This window comes from Ascaphus truei, chromosome 7 (assembly GCF_040206685.1).
Source record: "Ascaphus truei isolate aAscTru1 chromosome 7, aAscTru1.hap1, whole genome shotgun sequence".
Classification (NCBI taxonomy): domain Eukaryota; kingdom Metazoa; phylum Chordata; class Amphibia; order Anura; family Ascaphidae; genus Ascaphus; species Ascaphus truei.
In genome coordinates, this window is record NC_134489.1 from 112,344,223 (window position 1) to 112,361,421 (window position 17,199).

The 17,199-nt window shown below is 48.3% G+C and overlaps 1 protein-coding gene across 1 annotated transcript in view; it reads left to right on the top strand.

The window, feature by feature from the left end:
- Nucleotides 1-17,199, top strand: part of CEP70 (centrosomal protein 70) — a 60,429-nt gene that overhangs the window by 12,169 nt on the left and 31,061 nt on the right. Inside the window, exons 7-9 of the mRNA XM_075610077.1 lie at nt 192-318; nt 3,172-3,270; nt 10,024-10,194. Of these exons, the coding sequence (XP_075466192.1) occupies nt 192-318; nt 3,172-3,270; nt 10,024-10,194 (397 nt within the window). The remainder of the gene's footprint in view (nt 1-191; nt 319-3,171; nt 3,271-10,023; nt 10,195-17,199) is intronic.

Genomic DNA, 17,199 nt, shown 5'->3' on the forward strand with positions numbered 1-17,199 from the left:
TCCTGTGGGAGAGTGTAATATGCGCTTTAATCCTGTGGGAGAGTGTAATATGCTCTCTAATCCTGTGGAAGAGTGTAATATGCGCTTTAATCCTGTGGGAGAGTGTAATATGCTCTCTAATCCTGTGGAAGAGTGTAATATGCGCTTTAATCCTGTGGGAGAGTGTAATATGCGCTCTAATCCTGCGGCAGAGACCACGCGGTGTTACCCAGAGAGAGGAGCGTGGAGACTCCGGGAGACGCGCCCAGCGCCAGCGCCAGCGCCACGGTACAAGACATTGACCATCTGCCGGCCGCCGTGTGCCGGGGTTACCTCCAGGTACGAGGAGGAGATTAGCACGCACGCTGCGGGGTATAGAGGGGAGATTAGCACGCTCGCTGCGGGGTATAGAGGGGAGATTAGCACGCACGCTGCGGGGTATAGAGGGGAGATTAGCACGCACGCTGCGGGGTATAGAGGGGAGATTAGCACGCACGCTGCGGGGTATAGACGGGAGATTAGCACGCACGCTGCGGGGTATAGAGGGGAGATTAGCACGCACGCTGCGGGGTATAGAGGGGAGATTAGCACGCACGCTGCGGGGTATAGAGAGGAGATTAGCACGCACGCTGCGGGGTATAGAGGGGAGATTAGCACGCACGCTGCGGGGTATAGAGGGGAGATTAGCACGCACGCTGCGGGGTATAGAGGGGAGATTAGCACGCACGCTGCGGGGTATAGAGGGGAGATTAGCACGCACGCTGCGGGGTATAGAGGGGAGATTAGCACGCACGCTGCGGGGTATAGAGGGGAGATTAGCACGCACGCTGCGGGGTATAGAGGGGAGATTAGCACGCACGCTGCGGGGTGTAGAGGGGAGATTAGCACGCACGCTGCGGGGTATAGAGAGGAGATTAGCACGCACGCTGCGGGGTATAGAGGGGAGATTAGCACGCACGCTGCGGGGTATAGAGGGGAGATTAGCACGCACGCTGCGGGGTATAGAGGGGAGATTAGCACGCACGCTGCGGGGTATAGAGGGGAGATTAGCACGCACGCTGCGGGGTATAGAGGGGAGATTAGCACGCACGCTGCGGGGTATAGAGGGGAGATTAGCACGCACGCTGCGGGGTATAGAGGGGAGATTAGCACGCTGCGGGGTATAGAGAGGAGATTAGCACGCACGCTGCGGGGTATAGAGGGGAGATTAGCACGCACGCTGCGGGGTATAGAGGGGAGATTAGCACGCACGCTGCGGGGTATAGAGAGGAGATTAGCACGCACGCTGCGGGGTATAGAGGGGAGATTAGCACGCACGCTGCGGGGTATAGAGGGGAGATTAGCACGCACGCTGCGGGGTATAGAGGGGAGATTAGCACGCACGCTGCGGGGTATAGAGGGGAGATTAGCACGCACGCTGCGGGGTATAGAGGGGAGATTAGCACGCACGCTGCGGGGTATAGAGGGGAGATTAGCACGCACGCTGCGGGGTGTAGACGGGAGATTAGCACGCACGCTGCGGGGTGTAGAGGGGAGATTAGCACGCACGCTGCGGGGTATAGAGGGGAGATTAGCACGCACGCTGCGGGGTATAGAGAGGAGATTAGCACGCACGCTGCGGGGTATAGAGGGGAGATTAGCACGCACGCTGCGGGGTATAGAGGGGAGATTAGCACGCACGCTGCGGGGTATAGAGGGGAGATTAGCACGCACGCTGCGGGGTATAGAGGGGAGATTAGCACGCACGCTGCGGGGTATAGAGAGGAGATTAGCACGCACGCTGCGGGGTATAGAGGGGAGATTAGCACGCACGCTGCGGGGTATAGAGGGGAGATTAGCACGCACGCTGCGGGGTATAGAGGGGAGATTAGCACGCACGCTGCGGGGTATAGAGGGGGAGATTAGCACGCACGCTGCGGGGTATAGAGGGGAGATTAGCACGCACGCTGCGGGGTGTAGACGGGAGATTAGCACGCACGCTGCGGGGTGTAGAGGGGAGATTAGCACGCACGCTGCGGGGTGTAGAGGGGAGATTAGCACGCACGCTGCGGGGTATAGAGGGGAGATTAGCACGCTGCGGGGTGTAGAGGGGAGATTAGCACGCACGCTGCGTGGTGTAGACGGGAGATTAGCACGCACGCTGCGGGGTGTAGACGGGAGATTAGCACGCACGCTGCGGGGTGTAGAGGGGAGATTAGCACGCACGCTGCGGGGTGTAGAGGGGAGATTAGCACGCACGCTGCGGGGTATAGAGGGGAGATTAGCACGCTGCGGGGTGTAGAGGGGAGATTAGCACGCACGCTGCGGGGTGTAGAGGGGAGATTAGCACGCACGCTGCGGGGTATAGAGGGGAGATTAGCACGCTGCGGGGTGTAGAGGGGAGATTAGCACGCTGCGGGGTATAGAGGGGAGATTAGCACGCTGCGGGGTGTAGAGGGGAGATTAGCACGCTGCGGGGTGTAGAGGGGAGATTAGCACGCACGCTGCGTGGTGTAGACGGGAGATTAGCACGCACGCTGCGGGGTATAGAGGGGAGATTAGCACGCTGCGGGGTGTAGACGGGAGATTAGCACGCACGCTGCGTGGTGTAGACGGGAGATTAGCACGCACACTGCGGGGTGTAGACGGGTGTAGAAGCTGCTTTGTGGGGGAGATCCCCAAACAAAGGATTTTATGCGGTTTACTTAACGGCTCCGATGTTTAATCCTCGTGTTTGTGATATTAGGCCGGGGCCATGGTCCAAAAGACAGCGCTGACCCTCCCTGAGCCACGCCACTTACCCCCATCATCCCTACTGAGGGCGGCTTTAGATGGCGCTTGGCGTGCCAGGCGTGCGCAGGCGTGCGGAATTGCAGCCGACAGTCAAATGTCATTTTTCCTGCTGAGGGAAGCAGAGGGCCGGTCACGTGACCGCCAAAAGCCAGTGGCAGTCCGTGACGTGGCGCGCTAACCCCGCCTCCCACCCGGCTCACAAGCGCGCTCGCTGACGCTCATGCAAGGACACAGGAGAGCACGAGCGTCAGCGGCTCAGCGCTGTTATGTTACCATGTCCGAGGCCTTAGAAGGGATGTGCGAGCCGGGATCGGTGCAGCTCTGTAATCGGGGCGTCTCTGCCCCTCTCGCGCTCGTGCGGTTACCTAGCAAAGCGTCCGCTCCCAAGGGGTTAAAGCTCAATTCTCGTCTCGCCCTCAGAACCTCTGCCGGGAGCTGGGGGTGCAGGACGTGGCGGGTCTCGTTCCAGCGGCTTCTGCCAAAGCCAAACAGGCAGAGACCTGTGCAAAACTTCACAAGGTGAGGGGCGCGCTCGCCGCGAGATGGGGGGGGGGGGGGGGCGCTCGCCGCGAGATGGGGGGGGGCGCTCGCCGCGCGATGGGCGGGCGGGGTGCGCTCGCCATGCGACGCTGCTGCGGGGGGGGCGCTCACCGTGTGACGCAGCTGCTGAGGGGGGCGCTCACCGTGTGACGCAGCTGTGGGGGGGCGCTCACCGTGTGACGCAGCTGCGGGGGGGGCGCTCACCGTGTGATGCAGTTGTGAAGGGGGGGGGGGGCGCTCACCGTGCGACGCTGCTGCGGGAGGGGGGCGCTCACCGTGTTACGCTGCTCTGGGGGGGAGGGCGCTCGCCGCACGATGGGGGGGGGGCGCTCACAATGCGACGCTGCTGGGGGGGGGCGCTCACCGGCCCTTCATATAGTGCCATAATGGCTCCCAAAAGGCGTCCCTCGAAGCCAAATGCCTCCAGTGTCCCCCTTAGACACTATCGAAGGCTTTTTCTGCATCCAGACTAAGTACCATTGACTGGATGTTATGTTTTTGGGCCAAATCAATAAGATCAATTACACGTCTGGTATTGTCTGCCGCTTGCCTTCCTCCGATGAACCCCACCTGATCTGGGTGAATCAACCTAGGGAGGACGTTACCCACTCTGTTGGCTATAAGTTTTGAGAATATTTTTATGTCCGTATTGATCAAAGAGATGGGCCGGTAGCTCTTACAGTCTGCCGGGTCCTTTCCTGGTTTATAGATCAGGGAGATGGACGCCTGGAGCATCTGCGCTGGGAACGAGGCCCCTTGTAAGACCGAATTAAAGAGTTTTAACAGATGTGGTGCTAATAATTTCAGGTATTTTTTGTAGTAGAGGTTTGAAAAGCCATCTGGCCCTGGTGCCTTGGCTGGCTTGAGCGACTTTATAACTGCTGTTAACTCTTCTAAAGAGAAGTCTGTCTGTAGGGCCTCCCTCTCCACCCTGCCCAACTTTGGCAACTTTGCCCCTGTTAGAAATTCCCGAAGATTGCCCCTCGTTTTCTGATTGTGTGTGACCTTACCTCCATCGTAGAGCGCTTCATAGTAGGATATAAATTCCTCTACAATTCGCCTAGTGTTGGAGGTAAGCTCCTCCCCCTGCGTACGAATAGATTGGATGTGGTAATTTGGTGCTTTATTTCTAAGCTTATTCGCTAAAAGGGTGTCCGGCCTGTTCGCCTTCTCAAAGAACCGACGTTTAGTCCAACTCAACTCCTTTTCCGCCTGGGAGGTTAATCGAATGTTTAATTGGTGTTTGATATCTGAGATCTCTTTCAGAATAGCGTCCTGCTTTAGGGACTTATGTGTTGCAGTGAGTGATGCCAAATTCTCCTGCAACTCCTTAATCTGGCGATCCTGCTCCCTCCGGCGCCTAGCCGCCAGAGGCATCAGAGATCCCCTGAGGGTACAATGTAGATGAAGTTCCAGGGGAGCGTCGTCGCCAGGTGCCCAACAAAAGAAAAAAACAGTGGATAGTGTGATATAGTACAACCAGTGTGGTGAATAATATATAAAGAGCTTCCAATTTCCTAGTCACAAACGCAGCAGGAGGAAAATAAGCATATGTGCCCGGTAAGAACTGTGGTGCAGCCCAGTCTGGTGATGTGGTATATGTGTCAGCAATCTCCGAGAAAGCAGAAAACAACCATAGTGTAGATAAAAGATTACAATTTAATCTAATATAAAAGACAAATGGAGGCTTACGGCAATCGAAGGAATAAAAGCATGATGTATGCACGAGGGTCTTTGCTTGTGTGTGTCTCTTTCTGTTCGGTCTTCTTCTGAACTGCTACCGCAAGCGTCACTTCCGGAACGTGACTTCACAGGTCGCCGGCAGTGACGCTTGCGGTAGCAGTTCAGAAGAAGACAGAACAGAAAGAGACACACACAAGCAAAGACCCTTTTATCTTTTATCTACACTATGGTTGTTTTCTGCTTTCTCGGAGATTGCTGACACATATACCACATCACCAGACTGGGCTGCACCACAGTTCTTACCGGGCACATATGCTTATTTTCCTCCTGCTGCGTTTGTGACTAGGAAATTGGAAGCTCTTTATATATTATTCACCACACTGGTTGTACTATATCACACTATCCACTGTTTTTTTCTTTTGTTGGGCACCTGGCGACGACGCTCCCCTGGAACTTCATCTTCAAGACTTTTGGAACAGTCTTTGGTTGGGGTAGAGTGATAAGTTGTTTTTTTTTCCCATATTACACTATTTTGTGTTTTCACTGTATATGCTATTCACTGCACAATTTTGTTTAGATTATTATCACTATTTAAGGTGTAGTGGAGCGCCATCTAGCGTTCTTTTTACATCCCCTGAGGGTAGCCCAATGTGCCTCCCACAACGTGGAGTGTGATGTCACGCTACCCTCGTTCTCTACAAAATACTCTGTGATTTTGTCTCCTATCTCCTTCATAATGGCTGGAGTTTTGAGTAACAGCTCATTAAGTCTCCAGTTTGCTCCAGGTCTGTCTAGTGAATTTAACATGCACCGCAGCTCTATTGGTGCGTGGTCTGACCACGAAATATCGTGTATCCCCGTATGGGAGACCACCGGGACCAGTCTATTGGATACAAGGAAATAATCTATCCGGCTATATCGGTTATGGGGGTGGGAGTAAAACGTAAAGTCTTTAACCTGCTGATGTTGCTCTCTCCAAATATCTACTAGCTGACAGTCCCGCAGTCCTTGGGTAATGTTTAGTATGTCCTGTTTGGGGGGCAGATTAGTGACTGTACACCTGTCTAGGTTGGGGTTTAATGTCCTATTGAGGTCCCCAGCTACAATTATATTTCCCTTTGCTACTCTATGGAGTTTCTGAAAAAAAAGGGGGAAAAATGCCGGTGCCGGCTCGCATGGGGCGTAGACAGAGGCCAACGTGAGGGGCTGTCCCTGCATGGACCCCACGAGGATGAGGGAGCGTCCTTCTTTATCTGCTATCGTTTTGTCTACTTGAAATGTAAAGCTGTTATGTATTGCTATAGCTACCCCTCTTTTTTTTTCTGCCGCTGGGGCTATATGTACCGTTCTAAAGTCTTTATCCAGAAATTTAGGGAAACTGCCCTTAGAGAAGTGGGTCTCCTGGAGAAAAATAATGTCTGTCTTCAGGCATTTGTACTCTTTAAAGGCCAACTTACGTTTCGCGGGGCTGTTAAAGCCTTTGACATTGTGAGATAAACTTTATTTCTTTATTCATTATACTTTATGGGAGTCCTGACGCGCTTTCTTTGGCCTCGGGCTGAGTTGCTTTGTTCCATCGGCTTCTTGTGTCTAGCGTCGCCATCTCTGTTGTCTCCAACATCTTTCTCGCTCTTCCTGGAAGGTGGGGATGGGGCTGGGATGGGGCTGAGCACGGCCAACAAGGAAAATACATGAGGGGACACACTGGGGAAAACATAACATATAATCAATAACATAGAAAACATTAACATTTTGTCGTCGGTTGCGGGGCCTCCCTGTCCCACAACCAAGTCCAGTGCCTTCGGGATGGCAACCCTCGTGGTCTCACATCTACCACTCTCCCTTGCCCCCCAAAGGACTTTATCGGTATCCAGGGGGTCCCTACCCCTCTGGGCCCGATCGAGGTCCATGCTAACTCCGGGGTATGTGTCTCCTCCCTTACCCCGTGTCCGCGCGCTGTCTTCACCCCTAAAACTGTGGATGGTAAACTTTTTGGATGCCTCCGCTTGTCTGTTTTAACCCTGGAAAGACTGGCTGCCGCTACTTGTCCTGCACTGCCAACTACGCTGACCTCTGCTCCTTAGAGTTCTTCCTCCTCCCATCTAGCCCCCCTTTTCAAAACCTCTATCCCTGACGGGCTTCTACTCTGCGACGTGCCTGCGTGGGTATCTCACTCTCCTTTTCCTCCACCCTATCTCCTGTTCCTGTGCCCTACTTGGCCTTACCATATCCTCTCCTCTAAGTATTCTGCTGTCTCCCCGTCCCCTTTACCCTCCCCCCCTATTTGTGGGCGGCACCCTCTCTCTCCTAGAGCCACTGGCTATCTCCTTCCTAACTTTTCGCGTGTGGTATTATCCCCGCGTGGCCCTTCTCCTTTTTCGCGAAATGCCCTTTCCTTTCCGCCCCCCCGCCTATGTCCGCCCGTTGTCCCTCTGTCTTCTTGTACACGTCCCCCCTGTGCTGTTTTCCGCCTCCATCTCTGTGTCCGGGGTCGGCCAGGACACTCCTAGGGGGCTTTCTCCTTCTGTCTGTCGCTCTCCGTTGCGTCACGAGCCGAAGGCGCCTATTTCCGCCTCCTCCAAGATGGCGTCCTCTCGTCCGGGTCCCGATGATGACAGCTTCCGGTTTCCGGTGGCCGCCATTTTGAGATTGATCCTGCTGCGTGGAGGTTGGAGCGCGCGCTCTCCTCCCGCCTTTTCCATTCTTCCGGGTCCTGCGGCTCAAGCTGGATGTAGCGAGGCGCCATCGTGCCCGCCATCTTCCCCCCTTACCTCAGATGTAGCATAAAGGTAAGTTTCGTATCTTTATCACAGGATTTTCCCTTACTTCTTTGAATTGGTTGGGAGGTTTACTGCAGCCCCTCAGGAGTTTGTTCTCCCTTTAGCCCCCTGTGCTGGAGCTGTATTGTCTGTGTCCTTAGTTTTCGGCCATTTCCCAGAGAAATCAGGCGAGGCAACTATTAACAGAGTAACTTTCTATTAACTTTAACACTGCCGAAGTCGCTGCTTTGGGCTCTCACTTCCTCCCTCCGTTGGCTTTAGATGAGCCTGCTCCCCCGCTCCATTCCTGCTCCAGCGTCTCCTCCCTCTCAGCTTCCTCTGCGGGGGCTCCCTTCAGGCCCAGCTTGGCCAAGAACATCGGGTCCACCGCTGGATCCTTCAGCATAATGGGCCTCCCGTTCCTCGCCACCATCAGTCCGAACGGTCCATTTATATCTGATATTCTGGTCCCGTAAGACCTTTGTGATGGGCAGTAGGTTACGGCGTCTCTGTAGGGTGACCGGGGACAGATCTTGAAAGATCATGAGTTTGTGGCCTTCGAACTCCACGGTTGTTGAGGCCCTGGTTTGGCGCAGTACTGCCTCCCTGCTGGTGTAGTAATGCAGCCGGAGTATAATGTCCCGGGACTGCTCTGATTGAATCGGCTGGGAGCGGAGGGCTCTGTGGTAACAGTCCATGGCTCGTGCCTCTGGTGGGCACTCCGGGAGCAGGGACTCCAACCAGCGAGCGACAAATTCCTCGCAGTCTCCTACCTCCTCAGAGACCCCCCTTATACGGATATTATTCCGCCGCTCCCGGTTTTCTGCATCTTCCTGGCGGTCCTTTAGCTCATCGATCTGACGCTGGAGTTCTCCTACCTTTTTTGTCAGTTGTTTTCACGGCCTTGATGGTCTGATCCACCTTGGTCTCTAGTACGTCTGTCCGGGCCACCAGTTTGCCCACTTCCTTCTTGACCTCTTTAATGTCCGCATGCACGAGAGAATTCAAGTCGTTGTAAAGTCTCTCGAAGTCGCATCTTCTGACCGGCAGAAAAGCTGGGTTGCAGGCCCCGTCCTCCTCTCCCTCCTGCTCCGTGTCAGTGTCAGGATTTGAAACCGGCGCCATTTCTCCCGCCGTGCTGCCTGCTCCTGTCCCGCCGAAGTAATCCCTGACATCGGCGAGTTTTGGCTTCTTTTGACCCGCGGGTTTTTTCGGGGCCATCTCCGCACGTTCCGACACTGCTGGTCAGCTTTTTTATTCGTGTTCGGGTGATTTTGGGGTGTTTTTATGCTGTTTTACTGTATGCGCGGCACGGAGCTAATTATCTAGACTTCCATACCCGTGGCCGTCGCGCATGCGCCTCAAAATTTGCCAGTTTTTAATGCCTACAGTGACTCCACATATTGGCCAAATATCAACTCTCTGCGACCTCCAGAACTGGAGATACAGAAATGCACTTTAAAACATCTTTAAAATACAGGATTATAATGAAACATGGGAACAGGGGAACATACATTTTCATGACATGACAAGGTGTAAACCACATTCCTGGACCGCAGTTCAGTTAACCCCTTGCCTCCCTGGTGAGGTCAGGGGGTGGCCATATGGGGTGCAACCCCTTTAATACCGGGCCAACCCCCCTCTCCCTCTACAGCGCCCGAGTTAGATCTATAGATGCGCACACAGGCGCCCGAGTTAGATCTCGGTGTATTGGTGCACACAGGCGTCCGAGTTAGATCTCGGTGTATAGGCACACACCGGAGCCCGAGTTAGATCTCGGTGTATTGGTGCACACAGGCGTCCGAGTTAGATCTCGGTGTATAGGCACACACCGGAGCCTGAGTTAGATCTCGGTGTATAGGCACACCGGAGCCCGAGTTAGATCTATAGGTGCGCACACAGGCGCCCGAGTTAGATCTCGTTGTATAGGTGCACACAGGCGCCCGAGTTAGATCTCGTTGTATAGGTGCACACAGGTGCCCGAGTTAGATCTATAGGCGCGCACACAGGCGCCCGAGTTAGATCTCGTTGTATAGGTGCACACAGGTGCCCGAGTTAGATCTATAGGCGCGCACACTGGCGCCCGAGTTAGATCTCGGTGTATAGGTGCACACAGGCCCCCGAGTTAGATCTATAGGCGCGCACACAGGCGCCCGAGTTAGATCTCGTTGTATAGGTGCACACAGGTGCCCGAGTCAGATCTATAGGCGCGCACACTGGCGCCCGAGTTAGATCTCGGTGTATAGGCGCACACAGGCGTTTCTTTGAAGGGGTTAATTCTATTTTACAGATCCTCTCCGGTATCCGCTCCCTCCTCAGCGGTCCGAGATCACCCCAACTCCTCTATAAACCCAGTAACCGGCTGCGGGAGAGTCAGAACACGGGCGCCGGCGACGAGTCCGACTTCCTGCACCTGCTGCCAACCGTCGAGATGTGGGCAGGACAGCTCCTCTCACTCCGGGTCAGAACCGATCACCTTCAGCCACCTCTCCTCTGCAGATACACCCGTATATGTGTACAGATAAATAGATATTAGGCTCACCTCAAAAGTCACGTGCAGGCGGCACCTATATAAATAGATCAGCACCCCAAATTCAAAAGACATTGTATTAAACATTCAGGGTAACCTCCGGTGCTGAGTTCATCGCACCCGGCTTTGGGTGACGTATTATATCTATATATCTCTGTCTCTCATATCTATCAGTGTGTATAACACACCAGTCTGTCTCATATCTATCAGTGTGTATAACACACCAGTCTGTCTCTCATATCTATCAGTGTGTATAACACACCAGTCTGTCTCTCATATCTATCAGTGTGTATAACACACCAGTCTCTCTCATATCTATCAGTGTGTATAACACACCAGTCTGTCTCTCATATCTATCAGTGTGTATAACACACCAGTCTGTCTCTCATATCTATCAGTGTGTATAACACACCAGTCTGTCTCTCATATCTATCAGTGTGTATAACACACCAGTCTGTCTCATATCTATCAGTGTGTATAACACACCAGTCTGTCTCTCATATCTATCAGTGTGTATAACACACCAGTCTGTCTCATATCTATCAGTGTGTATAACACACCAGTCTGTCTCTCATATCTATCAGTGTGTATAACACACCAGTCTGTCTCTCATATCTATCAGTGTGTATAACACACCAGTCTGTCTCTCATATCTATCAGTGTGTATAACACACCAGTCTGTCTCATATCTATCAGTGTGTATAACACACCAGTCTGTCTCATATCTATCCGTGTGTAAAACACACCAGTCTGTCTCTTATCTATCCGTGTGTATAACACACCAGTCTGTCTCTCATATCTATCAGTGTGTATAACACACCAGTCTGTCTCTCATATCTATCAGTGTGTATAACACACCAGTCTGTCTCTCATATCTATCAGTGTGTATAACACACCAGTCTGTCTCTCATATCTATCAGTGTGTATAACACACCAGTCTGTCTCATATCTATCAGTGTGTATAACACACCAGTCTGTCTCTCATATCTATCAGTGTGTATAACACACCAGTCTGTCTCATATCTATTAGAGTGTATAACACACCAGTCTGTCTCTCATATCTATCAGTGTGTATAACACACCAGCCTGTCTCTCATATCTATCAGTGTGTATAACACACCAGTCTGTCTCTCATATCTATCAGTGTGTATAACACACCAGTCTGTCTCTCATATCTATCAGTGTGTATAACACACCAGTCTGTCTCTCATATCTATCAGTGTGTATAACACACCAGTCTGTCTCTCATATCTATCAGTGTGTATAACACACCAGTCTGTCTCTCATATCTATCAGTGTGTATAACACACCAGTCTGTCTCTCATATCTATCAGTGTGTATAACACACCAGTCTGTCTCATATCTATCAGTGTGTATAACACACCAGTCTGTCTCATATCTATCAGTGTGTATAACACACCAGTCTGTCTCTCATATCTATCAGTGTGTATAACACACCAGTCTGTCTCTCATATCTCTCAGTGTGTATAACACACCAGCCTGTCTCTCATATCTATCAGTGTGTATAACACACCAGCCTGTCTCTCATATCTATCAGTGTGTATAACACACCAGCCTGTCTCTCATATCTATCAGTGTGTATAACACACCAGTCTGTCTCTCATATCTATCAGTGTGTATAACACACCAGTCTGTCTCTCATATCTATCAGTGTGTATAACACACCAGTCTGTCTCTCATATCTATCAGTGTGTATAACACACCAGTCTGTCTCTCATATCTATCAGTGTGTATAACACACCAGTCTGTCTCTCATATCTATCAGTGTGTATAACACACCAGTCTGTCTCTCATATCTATCAGTGTGTATAACACACCAGTCTGTCTCTCATATCTATCAGTGTGTATAACACACCAGTCTGTCTCTCATATCTATCAGTGTGTATAACACACCAGTCTGTCTCTCATATCTATCAGTGTGTATAACACATCAGTCTGTCTCTCATATCTATCAGTGTGTATAACACACCAGTCTGTCTCTCATATCTATCAGTGTGTATAACACACCAGTCTGTCTCTCATATCTATCAGTGTGTATAACACACCAGTCTGTCTCTCATATCTATCAGTGTGTATAACACATCAGTCTGTCTCTCATATCTATCAGTGTGTATAACACACCAGTCTGTCTCTCATATCTATCAGTGTGTATAACACACCAGTCTGTCTCTCATATCTATCAGTGTGTATAACACATCAGTCTGTCTCTCATATCTATCAGTGTGTATAACACACCAGTCTGTCTCTCATATCTATCAGTGTGTATAACACACCAGTCTGTCTCATATCTATCAGTGTGTATAACACATCAGTCTGTCTCTCATATCTATCAGTGTGTATAACATACCAGTCTGTCTCTCATATATATCAGTGTGTATAACACATCAGTCTGTCTCTCATATCTATCAGTGTGTATAACACACCAGTCTGTCTCATATCTATTAGTGTGTATAACACAACAGTCTGTCTCTCATATCTATCAGTGTGTATAACACACCAGTCTGTCTCTCATATCTATCAGTGTGTATAACACACCAGTCTGTCTCTCATATCTATCAGTGTGTATAACACACCAGTCTGTCTCTCATATCTATCAGTGTGTATAACACACCAGTCTGTCTCATATCTATCAGTGTGTATAACACACCAGTCTGTCTCATATCTATCAGTGTGTATAACACATCAGTCTGTCTCTCATATCTATTAGTGTGTATAACACAACAGTCTGTCTCTCATATCTATCAGTGTGTATAACACACCAGTCTGTCTCTCATATCTATCAGTGTGTATAACACACCAGTCTGTCTCATATCTATCAGTGTGTATAACACATCAGTCTGTCTCTCATATCTATTAGTGTGTATAACACAACAGTCTGTCTCTCATATCTATCAGTGTGTATAACACACCAGTCTGTCTCTCATATCTATCAGTGTGTATAACACACCAGTCTGTCTCATATCTATCAGTGTGTATAACACACCAGTCTGTCTCATATCTATCAGTGTGTATAACACATCAGTCTGTCTCTCATATCTATTAGTGTGTATAACACAACAGTCTGTCTCTCATATCTATCAGTGTGTATAACACACCAGTCTGTCTCTCATATCTATCAGTGTGTATAACACACCAGTCTGTCTCATATCTATCAGTGTGTATAACACACCAGTCTGTCTCATATCTATCAGTGTGTATAACACATCAGTCTGTCTCTCATATCTATCAGTGTGTATAACACACCAGTCTGTCTCTCATATCTATCAGTTTGTATAACACACCAGTCTGTCTCTCATATCTATCAGTGTGTATAACACACCAGTCTGTCTCTCATATCTATCAGTGTGTATAACACACCAGTCTGTCTCTCATATCTATCAGTGTGTATAACACACCAGTCTGTCTCTCATATCTATCAGTGTGTATAACACACCAGTCTGTCTCTCATATCTATCAGTGTGTATAACACACCAGTCTGTCTCTCATATCTATCAGTGTGTATAACACACCAGTCTGTCTCTCATATCTATCAGTGTGTATAACACACCAGTCTGTCTCTCATATCTATCAGTGTGTATAACACACCAGTCTGTCTCTCATATCTATCAGTGTGTATAACACACCAGTCTGTCTCTCATATCTATCAGTGTGTATAACACACCAGTCTGTCTCATATCTATCAGTTTGTATAACACACCAGCCTGTCTCTCATATCTATCAGTGTGTATAACACACCAGTCTGTCTCTCATATCTATCAGTGTGTATAACACACCAGTCTGTCTCTCATATCTATCAGTGTGTATAACACACCAGTCTGTCTCTCATATCTATCAGTGTGTATAACACACCAGTCTGTCTCATATCTATCAGTGTGTATAACACACCAGTCTGTCTCATATCTATCAGTGTGTATAACACACCAGTCTGTCTCATATATATCAGTGTGTATAACACACCAGTCTGTCTCTCATATCTATCAGTGTGTATAACACACCAGTCTGTCTCTCATATCTATCAGTGTGTATAACACACCAGTCTGTCTCTCATATCTATCAGTGTGTATAACACACCAGTCTGTCTCATATCTATCAGTGTGTATAACACACCAGTCTGTCTCTCATATCTATCAGTGTGTATAACACACCAGTCTGTCTCTCATATCTATCAGTGTGTATAACACACCAGTCTGTCTCTCATATCTATCAGTGTGTATAACACACCAGTCTGTCTCTCATATCTATCAGTGTGTATAACACACCAGCCTGTCTCTCATATCTATCAGTGTGTATAACACACCAGTCTGTCTCTCTTATCTATCAGTGTGTATAACACACCAGTCTGTCTCTCATATCTATCAGTGTGTATAACACACCAGTCTGTCTCTCATATCTATCAGTGTGTATAACACACCAGTCTGTCTCTCATATCTATCAGTGTGTATAACACACCAGTCTGTCTCTCATATCTATCAGTGTGTATAACACACCAGTCTGTCTCTCATATCTATCAGTGTGTATAACACACCAGTCTGTCTCTCATATCTATCAGTGTGTATAACACACCAGTCTGTCTCTCATATCTATCAGTTTGTATAACACATCAGTCTGCCTCATATCTATCAGTGTGTATAACACACCAGTCTGTCTCTCATATCTATCAGTTTGTATAACACATCAGTCTGCCTCATATCTATCAGTGTGTATAACACACCAGTCTGTCTCTCATATCTATCAGTTTGTATAACACCACTGTCTGCCTCATATCTATCAGTGTGTATAACACACCAGTCTGTCTCTCATATCTATCAGTTTGTATAACACATCAGTCTGCCTCATATCTATCAGTGTGTATAACACACCAGTCTGTCTCTCATATCTATCAGTTTGTATAACACATCCGTCTGCCTCATATCTATCAGTGTGTATAACACATCAGTCTGTCTCTCATATCTATCAGTGTGTATAACATACCAGTCTGTCTCTCATATCTATCAGTGTGTATAACACACCAGTCTGTCTCTCATATCTATCAGTGTGTATAACATACCAGTCTGTCTCTCATATCTATCAGTGTGTATAACACACCAGTCTGTCTCTCATATCTATCAGTGTGTATAACACACCAGTCTCTCTCCTATCTATCAGTGTGTATAATACACCAGTCTGTCTCTCATATCTATCAGTGTGTATAACACACCAATCTGTCTCTCATATCTATCAGTGTGTATAACACACCAGTCTCTCTCCTATCTATCAGTGTGTATAACACACCAAGTCTGTCTCTCATATCTATCAGTGTGTATAACACACCAGTCTGTCTCATATCTATCAGTGTGTATAACACACCAGTCTGTCTCTCATATCTATCAGTGTGTATAACACACCAGTCTGTCACTCATATCTATCAGTGTGTATAACACACCAGTCTGTCTCTCATATCTATCAGTGTGTATAACACATCAGTCTGTCTCATATCTATTAGTGTGTATAACACACCAGTCTGTCTCTCATATCTATCAGTGTGTATAACACACCAGTCTGTCTCTCATATCTATCAGTGTGTATAACACACCAGCCTGTCTCTCATATCTATCAGTGTGTATAACTCACCAGTCTGTCTCTCATATCTATCAGTGTGTATAACACACCAGTCTGTCTCTCATATCTATCAGTGTGTATAACACACCAGTCTGTCTCTCATATCTATCAGTGTGTATAACACACCAGTCTGTCTCTCATATCTATCAGTGTGTATAACACACCAGTCTGTCTCATATCTATCAGTGTGTATAACAAACCAGTCTGTCTCTCATATCTATCAGTGTGTATAACACACCAGTCTGTCTGTCATATCTATCAGTGTGTATAACACACCAGTCTGTCTCTCATATCTATCAGTGTGTATAACACACCAGTCTGTCTCTCATATCTATCAGTGTGTATAACACACCAGCCTGTCTCTCATATCTATCAGTGTGTATAACACACCAGTCTGTCTCATATCTATCAGTGTGTATAACACACCAGTCTGTCTCATATCTATCAGTGTGTATAACACACCAGTCTGTCTCTCTTATCTATCAGTGTGTATAACACACCAGTCTGTCTCTCATATCTATCAGTGTGTATAACACACCAGTCTGTCTCTCATATCTATCAGTGTGTATAACACACCAGCCTGTCTCTCATATCTATCAGTTTGTATAACACATCAGTCTGCCTCATATCTATCAGTGTGTATAACACACCAGTCTGTCTCTCATATCTATCAGTGTGTATAACACACCAGTCTGTCTCTCATATCTATCAGTTTGTATAACACATCAGTCTGTCTCATATCTATCAGTGTGTATAACACACCAGTCTGTCTCTCATATCTATCAGTTTGTATAACACATCAGTCTGCCTCATATCTATCAGTGTGTATAACACACCAGTCTGTCTCATATCTATCAGTGTGTATAACACACCAGTCTGTCTCTCATATCTATCAGTTTGTATAACACATCAGTCTGCCTCTATATCTATCAGTGTGTATAACACACCAGTCTGTCTCTCATATCTATCAGTGTGTATAACACACCAGTCTGTCTCTCATATCTATCAGTGTGTATAACACATCAGTCTGTCTCTCATATCTATCAGTGTGTATAACATACCAGTCTGTCTCTCATATCTATCAGTGTGTATAACACACCAGCCTGTCTCTCATATCTATCAGTGTGTATAACACACCAGTCTGTCTCTCATATCTATCAGTGTGTATAACACACCAGTCTGTCTCTCATATCTATCAGTGTGTATAACACATCAGTCTGTCTCTCATATCTATTAGTGTGTATAACACAACAGTCTGTCTCTCATATCTATCAGTGTGTATAACACACCAGTCTGTCTCTCATATCTATCAGTGTG